The sequence below is a fragment of the Raphanus sativus genome, chromosome 1, assembly GCF_000801105.2.
Source record: "Raphanus sativus cultivar WK10039 chromosome 1, ASM80110v3, whole genome shotgun sequence".
Taxonomy (NCBI): Eukaryota; Viridiplantae; Streptophyta; class Magnoliopsida; order Brassicales; family Brassicaceae; genus Raphanus; species Raphanus sativus.
This window is the reverse complement of record NC_079511.1, coordinates 10,190,109-10,212,313: the sequence shown is the minus strand read 5'-3', so window position 1 is coordinate 10,212,313 and position 22,205 is coordinate 10,190,109. Positions and strand designations below refer to the sequence as shown.

Here is a 22,205-nt window from a genome sequence, read left to right as displayed (position 1 = left end):
CAAAATGATTTTGATTAGTTTGATAAATTGTAAAATTTACAAAACCGAATTTATTAAATTATCGTTGATATTAAATGATTGAAATTTTATTAATAAATCATAATGCATTAATAATCTTCAAAATGTTTAATGTGTGGAGAACATACATATTAATTCGAAACAGATGAAATATAATCTCAGATAAAGGATCAAATGATTTTCACTAATAAGATTCCAAATAACTTAATTACAAAAAAAAAAAAAAATCAACGTTACTAAAAATGACAGTGGTCCCACCACATTTTTTCTTGGGTTCTTTATAAAGACTTAACCCTAACCCCCCAGACAAACCATCATCATTCATCTGCCCAAACGTAAACCCTAGAATGACCACCATCGCCTCTCTCACCTGAATGTTGTCAATCCAACTCAGCTTAGATCTCTCATGGCTCTCGATTCTTCAGGCAAACAACCCGACCATCAGCAACCACCACCTCGACCCTACTCCAAAACCCGCGACGCAAGATTGAAGCTTCGGAGAACCCCTAACGAAGAGCACGAGCCGGAGAACTATGAGGATCTGCCGCTCGATTTCAGCCCGGCTCTGTTCAGCTCGCTGGAGCGGTACTTGCCCGAGAAGGTTCTCAATTCGACAAGAATCGAAAAGGCTCGTTTCATGAGTGAGCTTCTTCAGAGTTACTCCCCTGACAGTGAGCGGAACCGGGTAAAGTCTCCACCTTTTTTTTTTATAAAAAAACTCTGTTTCTTGTTACTTTCGAGAGCTCATTTCTTCTTCTTTGGGTAAAACAGATTCAGAGGCATAGAGAGTACAGGCAGAGGATCTTGTCTTCTTACCAGGTATAAAAAGTTTCTATCTTTTTTTCTTTCGTCTTGTGTTGTTATCTGGATTGTTGTCATTGAATCTTTGCTTCGTCTGATGTTCCTCAGCGTCTGCATGGAGATATCTATACTCTTGACCCTGCTAGGTTCTTCGTGCCTTCGTTTCTTGATGCTGTTAGTCAGCCCACCGAGGAGAGGCTTAGAAGCGCAATTGTTCGATCTGCTCCTGGGATTTACACTTTTGATATGCTTCAACCGCGGTTTTGTGAAATGTTACTAGCTGAGGTATATGTAATTGAGTTTAAAAAAGTTTTCGTTTTTTGGCTCAGATTCTAAACTTGTTTTTGGTCAGGTTGAACATATGGAGAAGTGGGTGTATGATTCAAGATCCACAATAATGAGACCCAATACTATGAACAGATTTGGTGTTGTCCTTGATGATTTTGGCTTTGAAAGCATGCTTCAGAAGTTGGTTGATGACTTCATTAGTCCTTTATCTCAAGGTTTAGCATTCTACTTTTGTTTGCAGAAGTTATATTCAGAGATGTGCTCATGGGTTTGGTTTTGATGTTCTATCAGTTCTGTTCCCGGAAGTCTCTGGAACCGGTTTGGATTCTCACCATGGCTTTATTGTTGAGTATGGAAAAGACAGGGATACTGATCTTGGTAAGTACTGGGAAGCTTTGCTATAGTCTCTTCATTGGTTAGTTTTGATTTGGACTACTGGTGGGAACTTCTAAAACTTGCTTTCTTGATTTTTAGGGTTCCATGTGGATGACTCGGAGGTTTCTTTGAATGTCTGCTTGGGTAAACAATTTTCTGGTGGGGAGCTCTACTTCCGAGGTGTGAGATGTGATCACCATGTGAATTCCGAAAGCGGTGAAAATGTATTATACTGATGTTGTCTCAACCTGAAAGATGTTTTCTCCATTGATTATAGTGAGCTTAAAACTTAGCATAAGCTCATGAAGATTCTCCACTTAATTTTTTTGTAGGAAAATTACGATTACTCTCATGTACCTGGTCGAGCCATTCTTCATCGTGGACGTCACCGTCATGGTGCTAAAGCTACTACTTCTGGACACCGAGTCAACTTGATTCTGTGGTGTAGAAGGTAAAAAGCCTTTCACATTGATCTCCCATTTAGCTGAAGTTTCATCAGTCAATGTCTAATGAACAATATCGAAAGTGGGAAGTTTTGTTCATGGTGATTTATATATTTCCCTGTCTTTGTCATGTATAGCTCAACTTTTCGAGAGATGAAGAGTTATCAAAGAGAATTTTCAAGTTGGTGCGGAGGATGCAAACTTGATAAACATAATAGGCTGCAAGCGTCAGTTAAAGCAACTACGGAGGTATATCAGTGCTCTGCATTATAGATGTAATATTTCAAGCAATTGTTTTCCTTTTCCTCACTTGGTTGTTTCTATTCTGTTTTGGGTGGGTAATTTGCAGTTGCTGAAGAGGAGAACAGCAGAGAAGACGCTTGTTGAGCTCTCTTCACCACCACCTGCCGACTAAACTTATTAACTGTGTAAAAAAATACACTACGTTCCTTGTATCATTTTGGTGTCTGACTGTGTATAGAGGCAATGGAAACGGTTTGTTTGTACTCATTTAAATTAAAATTTGTCACATTTTTCAGATTTCTGTATCAATAAATGAGAACACACTTCAGTATTTCCTATTAACTGCATCTGTTGGAGAGTTTGAGAATGTGAAAAGATTCTGAGGAAAAAATGTATGAATCAGGTTATGAGCAGGCGAAATAAACTTGAGGTTCTTCTTATAGCTGCAGAGAGATGATAATCCGGTGAGAATCTCTTGGATCACTAAGCTCCACTCTTCAATGATACAGCTTCTGAAGAAGAGTAGAAAGAGGCTGAGTTGTTGCACTATGTAGACTAAAACGATGAACGAAGGTTATGAAACCTACTGATCGGTACACAGGCCCATTGATAAGCACATTATTTACAAAACAGTAACAATTTTATTTTGGTTTCTTGATTTGCCTTTTGGTAATTTAACAAATTATTATTATTCATGATACATCTATCACCAGTTAAAAAAATAAATTGAAGTACCTTGCTGAAGTATTTTGTGGGGGTCTTCTTCAGTGTTCCCTTTTGCTTTCTTGAAGCGTTTTATGCAACTTCTTAGCTTGACTCAAAACACACTCTTGGTCGAACAAAGCCGACACAACCGCTACTCCTTTAAGATTCGGTTCATCGATCCTCATAACAGACTCTGCGTTTGAGATACCAATACCTCCGATGGCAACCACTGGTAATTTCGATGCCTTGCATACTTCTTTGAGTCCATCGAGTCCTATGGTACGATTGTTGGCCTTTGTGTTCGTTGGAAAAACTCCTCCTGACCCAATGTAGTCTGCACCATCTTTCCACGCTTGGTGGGCTTGTTCTTGTGTCTTACATGAGACGCCTATGATCTTGTCCGGGCCAAGAAGAGACCGTACTTGATCAACCGGCATGTCTGACTGGCCGACATGGACTCCATCAGCATCACAAGCAAGGGCAATGTCGATCCTGTCGTTTATTAGCAAACAAACTCCGTTGGAACGGCATATGTCAACGCACGCTTTTGCTTCTTCGAGAAACTCACGAGTTTCAGCTTCTTTCTCCCTGCAAAAACACTGATATGTTATTAACGGGATTCCATAAGAGAGACAAAACATAAAAGAGTTGAATCTACTCTAGGAGGAAGGCTCCAGTTTACCTTATCTGTACGATTGTGGCCCCTCCTTGTATAGCAGCTTTGACGGCATCCACAATGGACCGGTTCCATTTTTTGTTCATTCTAGAATCTGTAACAGCGTATAGAAACAGGTCATCTGGATTGAATGTGCTTTGTCGATAGCTTTGAGGATCCTTCTTAAGACCCAAAAAGTGGTCAAAGGGTCCTTGCATCCCTTTGCCAATCACAATATCTTTGCTATAGTTTAGGGCAGTGTCTACGAAGCGTTTAGCCACCTGCAAAAACAGCAGAAAGGTCCAGAACATGAGATTAGCGTTATTAAATACAGTTGTCATATCCAAAAACAGATAATCTCAATCCCAAAATACTGTTTCCTATGAGAAAAGAAATATTACCTTCACGGCTGAGAGCATGTTAGAGCCTTTTGCAAGCTCAGCTGCAATACATGAAGCCAAAGTGCAACCAGTCCCATGAGTATTTCTTGTAGCTATGCGAGGAGAATGGAGTTCATGAAACTCATTGCCTAAAAAAGAAAGGTCCCACACGTATACAAACAACCACATAAGTTTAAGTACATCAAGAAGAAAAAAAACAGATAAAAGAATCTCATTCTGGGGGAGAAAGGTGAGCTATATCATACCATCAAAGTAAACATCTACTGAATCTGATGAGTCAGGAAGATCACCACCTTTGACAAGCACAAATCTGAATAATTGAAAAGACAAGTGGATCAACATCACACAACAATGATGAACAAACTTTATATCCTCATAACTGCCAAGGAACAAGAAGGAGAAGGATGAGAGAGAAGGGGAAACCTAGGACCCATTTCATGCAACGATTTTGCAGCAGACCGCATCTCTGCAAGAGTCTGAATCGGGACACCACCAAGCAAAGCAGATGCTTCTTTGACATTAGGGGTTATAATGTCAGCAACTGGAAGCAATCTCTCTCTGCAAATTAGATAAACCATACTCAGAACATGCCTCTATCACTCTAGTTACAAACAAAGAACTACAAAAAGTTTTTTTTTTTTACCGAAAGATGGAGAGGATAGAAGAACCAGCAAGAACATGCCCACTTGTTGATACCATCACAGGATCAACAACCAAAGCTGCATTGATCAAAAACAAACTAACATTAACCTATTGAAAGACACAACCTTTCGTATCCGAAAAAAAAACAGAACAACAAGTGAGTATGTGTTTCGGTTTCTCTACCACGGACAGGATAATCTGACAGACTCTGAAGAAGAACTTGGACGATTTCAGGGGAAGGAAGCATCCCAGTCTTCACCTGTGACAGTTATCATCATCATCATAAGAGAACAGAGCAAGAGAGAAACAGAGCAAGAGAGAAACAGAGCAAGTCAAATCACTCAGAAGAAGAATGAAAGAGCTTACGACGTCGATTTCGAAGTCAGAAAGGACTGATTTTAGCTGCTCGGAGACGAAGTGCGGAGGGAGAAGATGAACGGATTGAACGCCACGAGTGTTCTGAGCTGTGACGGCGGTTATGACGGAAGCGCAATACACGCCACGAGCCGCGCATACTTTTATGTCGGCTTGGATTCCTGCTCCGGCGCCGGAATCTGATCCCGCTACGGTTAGTACCTGCGCGACTTTTCTGACGCTCTCCGTCGTCGTTGTCGTCGTCGTCATAGACGCCGTCGTGGTTCTCCAAGTCGCCGGCCAACTCCTAATCCCTCCCAAGCTTTGCATTTTTCCTTCCCTTTTTTTTAATTCCCTTGTTTAATTTCATTTTATTTATAACCATTTTTTTCTAAAGTTTGAAACCTATATATTAATTTATTTGAAAAAATTACTCACTCCCTTTCTAAAAAATAATTATTAAGAAAAAAGAGTTACCAATGCTTGTTTTTAATTAATTACTAGATTCTGATCCGCCCTTTAAAAGGGCGGGTATTTTTCTGTTGTTTTTTTCAATATAAAAGATGTTATAATATTCATTGTGTGGATGGACCATAACCAAGTACTTAACCAAGTACTAGACAAGTCCAACAAGTACAAGAGGAAGTCCAAGGAGGTTTACACCCGGTCTACATCGGTTCATCTACAAACCGGACCGAGATCAAAAGACTCAGTCAACCTTGGAGTTATCACCATGACCAAGTCTTCTCTATGACATGAATGTAGTCAATGTAATTAATGTATAGATTTCATTCCTTGTAAAGCACTTGTACAAACCACTATATAATGTGGTGTTGGCTAATGAGAAATATACACAACTTTCTCACAAATCACTCTCCACATTCTCTTTAGTTTATAACACGTTATCAGCACGAATGTGCTCTCCACCTGAGAAGTCTCTCTCCACCTGAGCTCTCTTTTCCGGCCACAAAATTCTAAATCCAGGCGCAACTTTAAACCGCCGTATCTCTAAAACCCTGTGGAGCCAGACGACGATCCACCTATCAATCTGAAGCCCAAGACGAGAAGAATCCGTTTCCGAAGACGGCTTGTCGATCCGATCTCTGACGCGTCTTCAATCGCATATACAATCGGCGCCGCCGACTCATGGTGTTTCCGGCCAGCTCCTCCACCTCTCTCTCAACCAGTTCATCCGTGGATCAGCTCTCTCTCATGGTGGTCCATTCAGATTCTTGTGGTGTAAAATGGTAAACTAATCTATCCATAAAATCTAAGAACACCATTATATCTGAAAAGAAATCTAGGATCTATATGAATCCATAATATTAATCTTGTTTCTATGATCCATTGATCCATAAGAAACTTGATTCTGAATTATGTTGAATCCATAAAAATTATCATCCTCTAAAGGTTCTAAGTATCTCAAAAATAGATTAAAATACCTAAAGATCTATATGAATCTTGTTTATAAAAACTTATGAACCATAAACTATTTGAGATAGCTTAAACCTATGGATGCTTTGGCCAATTTACCAGATGTGATAAACATGAATGTATAATCTGGCCAAAACAAAAATCCATGAATCCTTTTCTGTGCCACTTTCGGCCAGATCTCCCAAATTCAGTCAACACATTTATAAAATCGAAATTAAAATCATTCATTGCATATCCTTGACCAATAATTTTTATTTTGTATCTGTCAAGAGTTTTAAAACTTTTCTAAATGCAAAATCAGATTTTATAAACTGAAAATCGATTTTATAAATGCTTGCTTGATTTTATTAATTGCATATCTTTGACTGAAAATGTTTATAAAAGTTTTATAACATATAGTCTTGTTTTTAAAATTGATATGTCATAAGATAGAATAAATATGCATGAAATCATCTGATCATATAGGTTGATAGCTAAATAATTGAACCAACCTTGAATAGATTTCATATCATATTGAATATTGATCACATAAGTTGATAGTTAATCTTGATCTAGTCCAATGCTTGAAACTGATGATTAAATTATATAGTAATCTTGTTGCATACTTGATAGCATTCTTGAATCATCTTGAATCATCTTGAACCAACTTTGAATGAAATTGTCATATTGTTTGAAATCTGACCATGCATAATTGTCATATTGCTAAGACTGATTTTATGTTTGCATATTATTGACAATCCTGATAATAGTTCATATAAATTAAATTGGTTCATATTGCTTGCATCTAAATGGTTCACACTGCTTGCATATAATTAGACCAAATCGGTTTTCATTTAAACTTAGCATGTTTGCTTTGGTTGAAACTATAAACCGGTTTAAACCGATCAAACATGGATAAGTAAATTGTTAGATCATTCACATATCATGAACTGATCATTTCCATGCATCTTCTTGTCATATAGTTTTATTAAGAATTAAGCATGCTTGCTTTTATTAAAATATAAACCTTCCTTGAAACCAATTGATTGAAAATACAATTGAATTTAGTTTAGACATTTGCTGAAAATTATAAATTTTCTTGTCTTGGTTTACCCGGTAAAGGGGGGAAGTAATCGGTTATTATTTTATGATCTTTGAAAACCAAATATCCTCATGAATTAAGAATCACATTTATATTGGTCCAATGCTTAGCACAGAACATCCGATTAGTTCTTGAGCCATGCATTTATCATTCGACCATTGTGATTGACTTTCATCCATATTGCTTCATCTCATTTAAAATGATGATTGATCCTTATTCAAATCCTAAAGGGCCTTAATACCCTATATATATATAATCAATCCAGATTTGAATTATAATTAAAAGGATCACTAGATGCAGTGATCAATTGATCATTGTCATACTAGAAATGCTTAAAGCAAATATATTATATGATTTGGGGGAAGCCTTATTAAATCATAATTAAATCATATAAATTAAATCATATAAATTATGACTTTTATTGCTTGCATAAATTCTTGATGCTTGAAAGCAATGATTAAATATTCAGATGTTGAAAATCATCTTATCTAAATCTTGGTGATTGAATCAAAATCACCTTACTGAAAGTCTCAATGATCAATATCTCACTATTGAGAATCCTCTGGACCTTTGGATAAAAACTGAAATCCAGATATGATCACCATATAATGGTACTCTTACCAAAGGCCCTATATAATTTGAGGGACCTAAAGACCCAAGACTATAAGTCTGTGGATAAGTATAACTCGGCTCTATTCATGATAGTCTCAAAGTTGAAACTGTGTGGAGAGACTATCACATATGCTGACATGTTAGAGAAGAAATTCTCTACATTCCACAAGCAATGTTTTGCTTCAGCAATAATACCGAGAAAAAGGTTCCTCCATATATGCAAATTTAATCTCTTGTTTGTTGCTTGCTAAGCAAAACAATGAGTTACTCATGAGGAATAGTGAGATGAGGCCTCCTGGATTTTAAGGCATTGCCTAAGGCATATACGGCCACAGAGCCATATGAAAGAGTCAAACCATGGCCATATGAAAGGCCATGGAAGATGGCAAGGGTGTGCGTGGATATCACCCACAGTCACAGCATTAGTCGAGGCCGAGGCCAAGGTTATCAACCTAGCCGTGGGTATAAGTCCGTGGGAACAAGTCCGGGTTTAAAAACCCAGGCCTCGACCAAACCTGCTTATCATCAGTATGAGATGAATAATCATTGGGCCAACCGATGTAAAACTCCCAAACACCTTATTGAACTCTACCAGGAGAGCATAAAGGGATAAAACCCTATGACCCATTGGGTCCATCTAGATGGTGCGAATAATTTCGACCATAAGAATGATGATCAGCTTGAATACGAGACTTCATATTGCCTTAATAAAGGCCAATTAGATTTCGACATCATTTTACTTTGTCTTTGTTCTCTATAGTGGACCAAGCCACATTAATTTAAGAGACAAAAGATATTTTTCAAGGTCATGGCTAGTCCAACCTGATGATGCTTAAAAGCACACATCTAAAAATCTCTGATGCATTACATTCCACATAAATCAAAGTGGAATGTTCTACATATTGAAACTATGGGCAAAGGAAAGAAAGAATTCCTTATGATTTATGAAAATTCCCAAGGCCAAAGGAAAGTCCTAGAGACTATACCTACTATATCTATAGGCCTTCTTTGAGCCAAGATAAATATGATTGTGGGTTAATACCCCAAATCACTTTCCAAAGAGTTCAGAGAAGCCGTTATAAGTATGGCACGACACGCTCGGCCATCTAGGCTCTATTATGATGCATAAAATACTCCTGAACTCAACTGGACATTCCTTGAAAGAAAGGAAAAGAAGTCCGACCAAGGCTTTGCCTAAAAGGCATTATATTCACCCTGTAAGACCCATTGAATTAAGAAGAAAATATGGTTTCCAACAATGGGCAAAAAGAATAAGAGTACCTAAAATCGCCTACATGGTCGAGACTACATTCACTATTGATCTAATGATCAATATGATAATAGGCAAATAGCCAGGGCAATCATAATCATGTTTGATTAACCCACGAAAATTATCACTTAGATGGCATTACCATACTTAGCCATCTGAATTATGATGCAAAGATTTAAAAAGGGCACAAAAGCTATCCCATAAGATCTCACGTTTGTGCAATATATATCTATGCACAAGGGAATTTATTGTCCCAAGCACTACGAATTAGAGTATGTTCATGAGGGGGAGTGAGGACAAATCCCATGATACATGACCATACTAAAATTCGTGAAACATGGTCCACAACCATATTTCATATTGGTTGATTTTATGATATTATGACCATTACCTATAAGGTTCAAAATCTAAAAGTCCATATGCTTGGGGACATCATGAGTTATATAAGATTAACTTGCATCAGGCCATAGATATTATATCAGGCCATATAAGTGATAATTAACTTGCATCATTCCCACCTCAGACTAATACGGGTCATGAGTCTAGACATATATCATATTAAGATATTATGAATAAATCCACCACAAATATATGTGCCATCTAAGATCATATTATCTTAGAATCTTATAAGGAGGATTGGAAATATATGTTGGATACATATTATGAATATACTTTCTCCATAAGTTTAAAAGAAACCTTGAGCCAAAATGGGTGATTTAATCATAGGCCAAGGAACAAGGATTACATAAAATTTATGAATCCCAATATCCAACATTGAAAGGAGAGAAGTAGTAAGCTGGTAAAGAATGGTATCAACCATCATTGTCTTGGCAAAGATCCTCGGACTAGAAAAGATTTATAGACGTCCATATGCTACAATGATAGCAAAATAAAATGCCAGACACATTGACCCGAGAAAGAATGACTATGTCATCCCAGCTTAGCACCACACGGTTTTGATGTCTTAAAGACACAACCAAGTTGCTACTGAGTCTATGACACCCTAAAGCGTGGTAGACCGAATATATGTTCCAAAAGGAACCTCGGAAATTAAATAAAGGTGCAAAAGAAACCGAGGTCATAGACTTTCCAGACAAGGCCAAAATGGATATGCCGACAGTATCAACTATGGGGGTTCGGGACGCCGGGTCTCATGGTACTGAAGGCATTGATAATGATGAGATCTCGCGAATTATTTAAATGTCTGGAAGGAAACCATATATATATAAATGTGTCGACACAATACATTCATAGAAAAAGCGCAAATATGTAGCACATGAATAATGAATCGAGGATCATGAACCCACGCAAGAGTACTCATAATAATGAATAAAGAAAGAAACGTGGGGTTTCTAAAAGTGACGGATAAAGGCGTATTGAATTGGCCATGAATATGTAAACGCCATATGATGCCCAGTGAATAAATAAATCCTGAAAGAAGGATAAATCGTGAGACAGACCAAGGGAGGTCTATATAATCCAAAGTGGTGGATAATACTACATATGTCACTACATATAATGTCTGGAAGAAATTCAAAAGATGTAGTATGTTATATATATGACTCACTGGATGATAATAATATTATTGGTACCTAAAAGGTTTACCAAAATGTACTGAGCTCAGAATCATAAGATGAGAAAAGAAGTTCTCATGAACAGCATTTTCCTAAAGCTGTCCATGGACTGAATTAAATTGCTACATGTAAGCAAATGAAAAGGTTCTATAAGAACAATTCAAATCAGTCCATAGAGAAATTTTAAATTCCTTGTGATATACTAACCAGCCTAAGAAAGGTTAAATGGTTATTCATTAAACCTTATAAAGGTTATAGACCATCACCACAAATTAGCCAAATTTTGGTAATACTTATGGTTGGTCAAAATTCTCAGCATGAACCAACCAAGCTGTAGTATGAATGAATAAGCTATCATAAAGATAAGCTATAAGATCAAAGTTCATCTTTGAACAAAAGGTGTAGGACCGCATTATGTGTCCATATGCGACCAAACGGGTCCGACCATATTATAAGATTTGGTCCATGATAAAGCTGTAGATCATGGATGTCATTAGACATAAATTTGAGGATCAATTAGATCAATTCTATGTCATGATCGTGTCCGGCCTAGATCAATCCAATCGTCCATATATATATATGTGTACGAATTGCCGGCACACTAAGACTGCAAAATGTCTTAGATCAATCATAGATAAAACTATGGATATAAGGATCATGATCTAACCAACATGACCTACGTATAAAGTTGTCTATGGCAAATAATATTATACTCATAAAGCTAAGGCATGACCATAAGTCCTAAAGAGCTAAGTAGCTCATACTTGATATAATAATCCATATTATATAAAGGATCTAAAGTACTAGCCGACCAATATTATGGAAAGGCATATAAGAGTGATTTGGTCAAGGACCATAATCAAATGACCAGAGTATAAAATAGTACATTTTATCTAAAGTACTAAAGTGGTCGATATCAAAGAGGTACATTTTCTAAAGTACCATCAGGATTCTGAGAGACATGATATGTCCGAACAATACAAGACTGTTCAAGTAAGAATCCATGAACATCTATTCAGCAAGTGATGTTCAAATCAGGGGGAGTAATATGTGTTGTACTCTTTTTCCTTAACTATGGTTTTATCCCAATGGGTTTTCCTAGTAAGGTTTTAATGAGGTAACATTAAGCATATTATGAACTCATATGGTTATGGCATCCAAGGGGGAGTGTTATAATATTCATTGTGTGGATGGACCATAACCAAGTACTTAACCAAGTACTAGACAAGTCCAACAAGTACAAGAGGAAGTCCAAGGAGGTTTACACCCGGTCTACATCGGTTCATCTACAAACCGGACCGAGATCAGAAGACTCAGTCAACCTTGGAGTTATCACCATGACCAAGTCTTCTCTATGACATGAATGTAGTCAATGTAATTAATGTATAGATTTCATTCCTTGTAAAGCACTTGTACAAACCACTATATAATGTGGTGTTGGCTAATGAGAAATATACACAACTTTCTCACAAATCACTCTCCACATTCTCTTTAGTTTATAACAAAAGATTGATAATTCTTCGTTTTAATTATATAAACTGTGACATGATCAAGTTTCAATTATGCGGGTTTGTTATAGTGTGTACAGTATGACGAAATTTAAAATGCGCCACAGCCGTTTTATGTTTGTAAATAAGTTAAACAATAGTTTTATCCAGTATTTTAAAATCCGATCCGGACCCGCGGTTGAACCGGAAAACCCGGTGACCTAAAATAAATTCGGGTTGGGTTTTGTAAAAAACCCAAAAATTTAAAAACCCGCAAAAACCCGCTCAAACCCACTAAAACCCAAAACCCGGTACCAGTTGAACCATCGATTGAACCAGTAGATAATTTTTTTAGTTGTATATCAAATAAAAATAAAAATATAAAAAGTTAAGTTAAGTATTCTAAATGTTTATCTTATTATATAAAGTTTGGTTCTTTAAAGTTACTAATTAACATGATTGTGACATGTGTCAAACTTTTTTAAGATTATGACATGTGTCAAAAATATGATACAATTCTTTTTTTTAAGATTTAAAAGAGATTAAGAAAAGAAAAATTCTCGGTTTTAAAGATATACATATCCAAACTATTATTTTATGTTTTAAAGATATTTAGAAAGTAGTAACTTTAATTTTATATATTTTTATTTTTTTATTTTATTAGCTAATATATTATTATATAATAAAATTAATTCATTTATTAATCTGCGGTTCACCTGCAGTTTACCTGCAGTCGAGTCAATGATCCAGTAATCCGGTAAATTGTCCGGTTCAGTGTTCGGGTCAGTTTTCAAAATATTGTTATCCGAAATTTTTATTTGGGCTATTAAATAATTTTAAAGATTTATAATTTATATAAAATATTGCTAAACATATAAACTGGCCAATAATATTTTTGATTAAGTCTTATCCCGTGTAGTTACAAAATTTCAATCTTTAATATCAATTTATTAAAATTATTGCAGACTTTAATTTGTGGTATTGATATTAAAATTTTTATGGAATTTGAATTTGATTATATAAAAAAACATAACCCATTTAATTAGTTAGCAAGTTCATTTAAATGTTGAAATAAGTCCATAAAATCAAAAGACACTAATGTCATTAATGATTTTTTTTGTTTGTTCATGTCATTAAGAATATTTTTGGAAAACTTTAAAACATTCATTAAGGACATAAGTTGGGAATGATTCTGATTTAATGGTATTGATTCCCCATAATTTTTAACCGATAAAATTTTAATAAATACAATTATATTTTTAATTATATTTTTTGAAATATACTATTTATCATTAATCAATGTGCTTAAAACAAAAAAAAAATATCTTTTTGAAACGTAAATTTTTTCGAAACGTGAATTTTTAGAAACAGAAAAAATATTACATGCCATTTTATAGCAGCAATCATGTCGTTTCATGAGAAATTATATCATATTCTCTATGTTTCAAATAATTAATTTTAAAAATTTATACACACCGATTAAAAATTTATTTATTTTTCAGTCTAAAAACAATAATAACTACATCTAATTCAATTATAGTACAAGATATAAATATGTTAAACATTAATTTTTTTTTCAAAATATTAATCATTAAATTACAGTTACTTTTTACATAAAAACTTTAAAACATCAACTGAATTAAAAGGAAAAAATAAACCACCACTTAAACTGAGGAAGTATAAATCTATTTGCACCGTCAGCATTTTACAAAAAGTTATATCTAATGGTTTCGTGGTGGGAGAAGAGTTTTTTCCTCTTTGATTATTGTGTGGACTTAAAGGCCTGGTTTAGTCTAATGAATGTTTTATTTTGGGCTTTGTTTGCCTTTCTGTTTGTTGTTTGTGTTAGACTTGTCCTTTTGGACTTAATCCTTTTATAAAATTCCAGATGACAAAAAAAAAAAAAAAGTTTTATCTGCCTCTTTGAAACTTAAATCTATTAGCCATGCAACTAATCAAACTCTAGTCAAACCATTGGAACTAGAAGATTTTCGCATATCTTTTTGAATTTAATTGACTTTTTTTGTAAAAAATAAGTAACTCAGCCATTTTCATGATCTTCCTAATCAACTTTGGTAATCTCATTAGTCATTACACAAGTAAATGACTTTTTAATTATGCCATCAATAATCTCTGTCCAAAACTTAATCACGAATCTCTGTAAATACTTATGGTCCACGAAAAGGGAGAATAAATAAACACTTTTTTTTTTATCAAAGAGAATAAATAAACACATAAATACATTGATAAACTTGAAAGCAAGCTTTAGTATAATTTACATTAACCCCATTATATACAACGTTTCAGAATACAATAACACACAATTAACAAGCTATCCAAACACTTTATTCATTCGTACACTACACACTAAAGAGGGAGAAGAAGACCCAATTCAAAGCCGTTTTTGTTTTTACAAATCAGCATGTATGCATTATTATTGCATCATCATCATCAAATCATAAAGCAGCTTATTAATATTACATCACACGTGTTATTAAAAATACTATATATATATATATACAAATAGCTATACATACAATGTTACCAGAGTGGGTGCTTTCAATGCTGCAGGAGATGAGCTAACCATGGACCATGAACCCTGACCGAGACTTGAGCCACGACTCCAAGAACTCGACCCGTCTCTAAAACCCTCTCTTTCAAACCACCACTTCCTCCTCCTACTCCCACTTTCTTCATCTCCCTTTCCACCACCAACCTCTTCCCATTCTCACCGTTCCCAGCCAATAAAACTCCTCTCAATGCTTTGTATATACAACCTGTGACTCTCTCGTACACTGTGTTACCTTCTTCCAAGCTCTTCCTCAGTAATCCCCTCATCATAATCTTCTTCCCTTCTCCTTCTTCACTCATCGTTGTCTCAACAATCTCCATCAGTCCTGCTTCTTCCTTCCCGTCCAACAGATCCAACAACTTCTTTGCCATGCTTTCTGTTTCGCTTTCGCTCTTCACCACTCTCTCACTCGCTAGCATTTGTCGCCAAATGAGCAAGCTGCGGAACACAAGAAACTCCTTAATCAGGTAAAGAATCTCTATAATGAGTCTTTAACATATATAACCATATGATTCATTACCTTGTGGTTACTACAGTTATCTTCTGAATCTCAGCTTGTGTCCCCCTCAAGCGAGAGAGGTTGAGCAGAAAAGTCTCCGGTAAAACTTGTAGAGTTAAACCAGACACCTGACTCACCAGCTTCAACAATCCAAGCCTCGCTGTCAAATCAACTCTCTCTCCCTTGCATTCTAACACTTGACCTTCTGAACCAAACCATGTGCAAAACATAAGTTCTGTAATCTTTAAAAAAATGAATTTGTATTTAATCAAATGGCAACAATTACAAACCTGCAGCGTCCGTGACAGTTGATTGTGATGCAGCATTGGCTGTGGACAGAAAGCTTCCACCAGTTCTGAGAGATATGCCCATGGAGGATCTCTCTACCACATTCAGAGCTGAGAGCATACTGGTGTGCTCTTCCCACTCGTCTTTGCAAGAAGAAAGAGTTGATATCCACCTCCGTGTGGCTGGCAGTGAATCATAGGCTTGTGTGGAAGGTCCATAACGTTTTTCAAAAGCTTGTGTGAGGTAATCAAAGCCTGCTGGCCCTTTCAAGAAGGGTTTCATCATTGTTATCCGCCCAAGGCCTATCTCTCTCTTAAGTTCCTGTTTAAGTTGGACAAAGCAAAACAATAAGTTTTTTTCTCTCTTTCTAAAGCTAATGTTTGGTGAAGAACAGACCTGAATCTGCTCAAGAATGAAGCGGATCCCCTTGACTATAGCAACAGCATGGAGGTTACTACCAGACTCATCTTTAGCTTGACACAACCTGTGAAGTTCCTCTAGTAAACTCTGGTGGGTTCTTTCATTCTCACGGTCATTAACTGGGGCAGAGAGTTTCCGCAGAGTAGCCAACGCAAACTCAAGCATCTTTCCAAGGTAATCAACATCCAAGGTACCAGACCTAAGCAACTGTCAATGAACGAAGATATGAAAATTTAAAGAGATTAGTCACTTAAATATAAGATCAGAAGAGATGAGGAGGCACAAACCTGTGAGAGAAGGTCAAGATCAATAGTTTCAGTAATTTCTACATTCCAGCTATCTGGCACCATCTGGCAAAGTTCGTCTCTCACTTCTCTCATAAGGTTAGAGATGCAACTATAGTCTGGCTCCTCCACTTTCATTGATTCCATCACACTGTCCCAGAAAGCTTTCTCCATAGTCTCCTTTACCTTCCTCTGGCATCACACATTTTAAAAGAAAAAAAAATCAAATGCTGAGAGAACCTTGTAATCAAGTTACTTCAAATGCAAGGATAACAAACCTTAAGACCGTCCTCTTCATCCTCGACGCTGGTTCCACCAGGAAACTTGAAATCCCAATCGTGCAGAAGCTCGTTGACAAACAACTCATTCTGTTTTGAAACCTCGTCAGCAGTTCCATTACCAACTCTAGAGGGCTTAGATGAGGTTGATGCATCATCCTTAAACAAAGAACGAACCACACGTTTTGATCCGCTATCTTTACTCGTGCTGCTTGAACTAGACGCAGGTTGAACTGGAGATGAAGCTGCGGTAGGAGGAGAAAAGAAACAAGCGAGCTGATGAGCCATAGGGCTTCCATTCTCCTTGGCCTCAAAGTACTTTGACCTTGTTTCCGACAAGGCACTCTCCATGCGCTCCACTCCTGCGTTCCCACTCAAGTGCCGTACCTTCTCCGTTAGAAGTTCTTGATCTTGTGTTACCTATAATTAAATAAACAAACATAAAGTTTGAGTAAGAAGCTGCCAAAAATCTCAAAAAGGGAAATAATAACAGAGAGTTAAGAGTAAAAAAACAAAACCTGAATCTGAATCGCTTTCTTGTCGTGAGTGAGCATGATGTCATCATCTCCTTCCGGAGTAATCTTGCATTTCTGAATCATGGAAAGCTCAAGCTGACAAGCTGCTCTGACCAAATCATCTTCCAGCAACCGAGCATCCTTCACTTTCCAAATCACAAACGAATTCAAAAACCCGCACCACGCCTTATCAAACAAGTCCAACTGAGATCTCAACGTTCGAAGCTTCGATTCCTCTACAGACAGCTTAACAGGACCTTCTTTGATAACCTTTATCAACAACTTAAACTCCCTCAAGAAACCTTTCGCTGAGTCATTGAGAGCAGCCTCCTGATCACCTTGACCGTTAAAAACAGCGTCTGGATGACCGAGTATCATAAAAGCAGAGAGAACAACTCTGACAGGGTACCTAGACATCTTCGTCACGGCCACACTCCTACCAGGAGTAGCTTTCTTTCCTTTCCTGATCCTCGGATTGCTCGGCGTCATCTTCCTCCTCGGAGTTGCAACTCTTCTAAGAAGGTGATCGATGTTATCCATCATCGACGGTTGAGAAACATTCTTAGAAGCTTCTAAGCGGACTTGGAAGCGATCAAGCAAAGAGTTAACCGCTTTGAGAGTAGCAGGCGACTCAATCAGCACCGCAAGTTGCTCAAACGGTAATGACTCGTTGATCTTCAAAGAGTCATAAGCTTTAGCCAAGTCCAAGGTTGTCTTCTTCTTACTCACAAAGCACCTCCAACACCTAATAAACAAAACAAAAGCTCTAAGGGAGAGAGACCAATAAAAGTAAACAGAGAATTGAGTAGTGATTTTAGAACTTACCTAGACAGCTTCCTAGAGAGATGATCACCATCTTGCTGCATCATATCGCAGTAGAGACTAATCGAATCACGCTGTCTCCTTCTCTGAAGAAGAAACTCCGACCTATGTCTCTTTGCCTGTATCGTCAAAACAATAAGATCAAAGAAAACATAACAGAATCAGAGAGACAACAAAAGCTTGTGTTTACAATTATATACCCTCTGTAACTTGTCTTCGAGTTTGTCCCTCATTTTACTCCTCTCCATCTCACGCTGATACGAAACAGAGTTGGCAACGTGGCGCACTTGCTGGACGCGAGCACGTGCCTTCTTCTTCTCGGCTTCAAGCAACCCGAGCCGTTTCTTCTCAGCAGCCACACGTTTCTGATTGATCGAGGCGCGCACCCTCTCTTTATACTTGCTCTCCCTCGCCATCCTCCTCATCATCGACTGAGAAGTCCTCTCCTTCGCAGACGCCCGTTTCTGATGGGAAGCCTTGAGGATCCTCATCCTGTTGGCCTCGGCCTTTTGGACGCGTGACTCCACTCGAGTCCCGAGCTTCACGCGCTCCCTCTCGGACCGAATCTCCACGCTCGTCTTCGCCGCTTGTCTTAACTCGTCTAGTCTCGCCAAACGCGTCTGCGCTTTAGCGAGAATCTCCAATCTGTGTAATATTAAGAACACAATCAGAGAGAGAGAGACAAGGATCAAGTGAGAGACTTTTCACTTTAAAAGTTACCTTTTCTGTTCGGCGGCGAGGAGCCTTGCTTCGATTCGTTGGCCAAGCTCTTCATCACACGATCGTGATGGGCTTCTGGGTTTCGCACGGGCCTTTCTCACAACGTTGTGATAGAATTGCTTCACGTTACGTTTACATAACAACGAAAACAAAAAAAAACAAAAACCGTTTTGAATTTGATTGATTTAAATATAGAAATCAAAAACACTTTTGGCTTTAAAACACACACAAACCTGTCTACGAAGATGGGCGTGGAGAAGCTTGTCTTCGATATCTTGAACAGAAGGTACCGTCTTGTTGTTACTTGATTCAGGCAAAAGCCTCTCGCGAATCCTCCGTGGAACTCTCGTCGTCGCAGCCGCCGGAGGAACCTCCGTCGCGATTTCGATGGCGATCGGTTCTCCTCGATCTTTCTCCTTCTCCATCAGTGACCCGATCTCGATCACGAATCCAATCGATTTCAAACTACAACGATAAAAGTGAGTTTCAGGAAGAATTTGAGTTTGCTTTGTGTTTCTTTCTTCCTACAGAGAAAAAGAGATTCGGTTTTTGTTTTAATTTTTTTTTTTTTGAAAAAAAAAAGAAAGAAACAAAAGTCTGTTTGGTCACAAAGCGATGCCTTGTGGATCGAAACTATTAAAGCGTAGTTTGTTTTTGTCATTCAAAAGTTATCTCAAAACTCGACACGTCAGCGTAGAACCTAACCGTGTTTAATTTATTATGAATGGACGATAATACCCTTTTGTTGTAGCCGAATTTCTTGACGCCCACCTACTTCTCGAAATGATTTGATTACTTCTTCTAGATACTATACAAGTAAATAATGCGACTTTATAAATACTTACAAAAAGATTAAGAATATAATTAGTAATATTATTTTTTACCCACATTCTCGCATGATCTTTAAGTGGCAAATAAGAAAAATGAATAAAATAATAAAATAATCGACAGCTAACCAGATTGAAATAAATCAATGTGGATCAAATTCAATTCGTTCTTTTCTTAAGAATAGAAAAGTTTAGTGTGGAGAAAAGCATGATATAATTGCAAGTAAGCAATAAAGAAGATCAAATAAATCAATGGCCTGCAACATGTCATACTGCCGGTTTCAAAAAAAAAAACATGTCATACTGCCATTTACGTAACGTTCATGATAAACTTTACTTATTGTCTATGTCATCTTTCATGTATATTTAGTCATTTATTAGATCTTGACATGTAATTATAGTAGTAATCTACCGATTGTAACTCATAGTCATTGCTTTTCTTTACTCTAGATGAACAAATATACGCTGAGATTTATAAATCTTTTTAAAAATATACACGATATGGACATCTGACCTAATATCATTCACTCAATTTATGGAGGTGAACACGACCAAAACTCAGAATGATATCTCTCAAGAAGAAGAAGGATGATATTTAATTGGCAACTTGGCTTGAAGGTTATTCCACCAATTGGTTCTACCTAAAGTTTTGAGTGTTGAGCCTTTGAGTAACACATTGGTCTCTCCGTTCGATTGGAAGCACATGGCATAGAGATCGTAACGCTTCAGTTTCAATAAAAATTTTAGTAGACTTTTATGATCATATTGATCAGCTTTATAGAATCTATATATGGACACTCTGGATTATATGCAGAAGTTAAAAAGGATCAATAGTTTCTAGGGATATATTTGATCCATATATACTATCTATAAAAGTTGATTTATATGTTGACGAAGTCTAGTTGACAAAAAAAATGTTGACAAAGTCTACAAAAGTGATTGGAACTTAAGCGTTACAATCTTGGTATGATATACGTAAGTTGATCAACAAACTGAATAAAATAAATTCACCTTAGTGTATCATTGTAGAATCATGTCAAAATTTAAATCTTAGCCTCAAGTCTCACACTCACAGACAAGTACTTAAAAATGAAAAGGAGTCAGGCCATTCCAACATATACATTAACAGAATGCCTTTTTTTTTTTCACAAATTGGATTATATTTAAATGGGTCGAAGCCCAACATATACATAAAACCTACGGCCCAACAGAACACGGCCCAGGTGAACAAAATACAATAAAAACAAGATGAACCAGGTCCAGGAGAAGCACCTCTCCATCTACCCCCTTCTGCCCTAATCGAGAAACCCTACTTCGCCGCGACGCCACCGCCGGAAGAAACTTCTCTGTTGCTGGCCAGCGTCTCAACAGCCACATCACGCGCATACAACTGCGCCACTTCCGACTTCAGTCCCGTAGCTTCTTCCAGTGGAGAACTTCAATCGATTAAATAGATCGAGATCTCATCCTTAGCGCTCTAAAGCCACCAGACACAGACCTCTCTATGATCCGTCAGAGAACGTCATCCACCGCTTCGTCCTCTTCACCAACGCTTTCTTCCACAGCGAGCTTTACTTGTGACTCGAGAGCTCATCTTGAAGCAAAGCCCCAAACACCAGATCGACAATAAAAGGAGACAAATAAACCCTAACTAAGCCGCCGTCGCCTACGGAGACAAGACGACGCGGGAGCTTGAGCCAACCGTTTACCCTTGACGGAAGGGTGCAAACGCCGGCGGGCGGAACCGAACGCCCACCACAGAAAAGATGCGGCGCCGGGAGCAAAAAAAAAAACTTTTCTTCTTCACATGCACATAGATCAAGCAAGAAAATAGAACGGTCGATCAACACAAACGCCGGACCGACGGTGGCTGAGGAAGCCCCGCCGTCGGCGGGAAAAACCAAATCGCTTTTCTTTTTCTCTCTCTTCTCTCTCTAGGTGGTGAAACTTTTTTGATGAAATAACTCCGTAATACAGAACAATAACATAATGCCTTTTCTCAAAAAAAGAAGAAGCATATATACATTTATGAAATAACTCCGTAATACAGAACAATAATTTTATGTAGACATAAGAGACTTTCTTATAATTTTTGTTATTTATTAGATTTAATTTAAAACTAGATTTTGACCCGTCATTAAAAGAATGAGTATATTTTTCTGTTTTATATTTTAAAAAAAAAATTAATGTTATATTTGTATTTTAAATTATATTTCTTTTTTTATTTGTATAATAATTTTCCTAAATGATTAATAAGAGGTTCAAATAATTATATTAAAATAATTAGACCACACATATATCAATAGGTCATGTTCATATTTTAATAGTATTGATAAATTACAAATATTTTCACCAGGGATTTCATCTAGTAAAATACTTACCAAAAAAACTAATATAAAATCTCTAGTATTTTAAAGAAAATGAAATTAGAAAAGTAAAATAAAATAGAATTAAATATAGAAAGGTATAAACTATAAACATTAGTCCACAAGGCCCATCCCAATAAAAAAAAGAGGTGTAAACTCCTAAATCCAGAAAAAGCCCAAAGCTTTCTCTCCGTCGGTTCAAACAAACTCTATATTTCATCGCTTCTTCTC

The 22,205-nt window shown here is 37.0% G+C and overlaps 3 protein-coding genes across 4 annotated transcripts; 1 reads left to right on the top strand and 2 right to left on the bottom strand.

The window, feature by feature from the left end:
• Positions 1-321: 321 nt before the first annotated feature.
• Positions 322-2,499, top strand: LOC108812117 (2-oxoglutarate and iron-dependent oxygenase domain-containing protein ICU11). Its single transcript, XM_018584288.2, has 9 exons — positions 322-703; positions 790-837; positions 928-1,104; positions 1,172-1,322; positions 1,399-1,485; positions 1,582-1,706; positions 1,815-1,933; positions 2,063-2,174; positions 2,275-2,499. Exons 1-9 carry the CDS (start codon positions 425-427, stop codon positions 2,338-2,340), a joined length of 1,164 nt encoding a protein of 387 aa, XP_018439790.1. The 5' UTR covers positions 322-424; the 3' UTR covers positions 2,341-2,499.
• Positions 2,500-2,732: 233 nt separating this feature from the next.
• Positions 2,733-5,284, bottom strand: LOC108812102 (thiamine biosynthetic bifunctional enzyme BTH1, chloroplastic). Its single transcript, XM_018584268.2, has 8 exons — positions 4,938-5,284; positions 4,755-4,830; positions 4,573-4,648; positions 4,353-4,487; positions 4,175-4,239; positions 3,930-4,057; positions 3,556-3,809; positions 2,733-3,461 (listed from the first exon to the last, which is right to left on the bottom strand). Exons 1-8 carry the CDS (start codon positions 5,253-5,255, stop codon positions 2,933-2,935), a joined length of 1,581 nt encoding a protein of 526 aa, XP_018439770.1. The 5' UTR covers positions 5,256-5,284; the 3' UTR covers positions 2,733-2,932.
• A 9,340-nt stretch (positions 5,285-14,624) lies between these two features.
• Positions 14,625-19,392, bottom strand: LOC108806650 (uncharacterized). Of its 2 annotated transcripts, none has more exons than XM_018578828.2 (11): positions 19,015-19,392; positions 18,782-18,900; positions 18,262-18,706; positions 18,065-18,180; positions 17,243-17,984; positions 16,725-17,144; positions 16,450-16,638; positions 16,139-16,369; positions 15,745-16,063; positions 15,476-15,656; positions 14,625-15,393 (listed from the first exon to the last, which is right to left on the bottom strand). In XM_018578828.2, exons 1-11 carry the CDS (start codon positions 19,204-19,206, stop codon positions 14,943-14,945), a joined length of 3,405 nt encoding a protein of 1,134 aa, XP_018434330.2. In that variant the 5' UTR covers positions 19,207-19,392; the 3' UTR covers positions 14,625-14,942. The 2 variants fall into 2 exon arrangements, with proteins under 2 accessions (XP_018434330.2, XP_018434323.2); XM_018578821.2 differs by having other exon boundaries at positions 15,476-15,659; positions 19,015-19,391.
• Between the last annotated feature and the right edge of the window lie 2,813 nt (positions 19,393-22,205).

Excerpts from the sequence above, each read along its gene's own strand:
- LOC108812117 (XM_018584288.2), top strand. The coding sequence starts at position 425 with ATGGCTCTCGATTCTTCAGGCAAACAACCCGACCATCAGCAACCACCA. Across the intron at positions 704-789 it reads CTGACAGTGAGCGGAACCGG|ATTCAGAGGCATAGAGAGTA; the intron begins GTAAAGTCTCCA and ends TGGGTAAAACAG. Across the intron at positions 1,105-1,171 it reads GTGAAATGTTACTAGCTGAG|GTTGAACATATGGAGAAGTG; the intron begins GTATATGTAATT and ends GTTTTTGGTCAG.
- LOC108812102 (XM_018584268.2), bottom strand. The coding sequence starts at position 5,255 with ATGCAAAGCTTGGGAGGGATTAGGAGTTGGCCGGCGACTTGGAGAACC. Across the intron at positions 4,831-4,937 it reads CTGACTTCGAAATCGACGTC|GTGAAGACTGGGATGCTTCC; the intron begins GTAAGCTCTTTC and ends TAACTGTCACAG. Across the intron at positions 3,462-3,555 it reads GCCACAATCGTACAGATAAG|GGAGAAAGAAGCTGAAACTC; the intron begins GTAAACTGGAGC and ends GTGTTTTTGCAG.
- LOC108806650 (XM_018578821.2), bottom strand. The coding sequence starts at position 19,206 with ATGGAGAAGGAGAAAGATCGAGGAGAACCGATCGCCATCGAAATCGCG. Across the intron at positions 17,985-18,064 it reads CTCTCTAGGAAGCTGTCTAG|GTGTTGGAGGTGCTTTGTGA; the intron begins GTAAGTTCTAAA and ends TTTGTTTATTAG. Across the intron at positions 15,394-15,475 it reads ATAACTGTAGTAACCACAAG|CTTGCTCATTTGGCGACAAA; the intron begins GTAATGAATCAT and ends TGTGTTCCGCAG.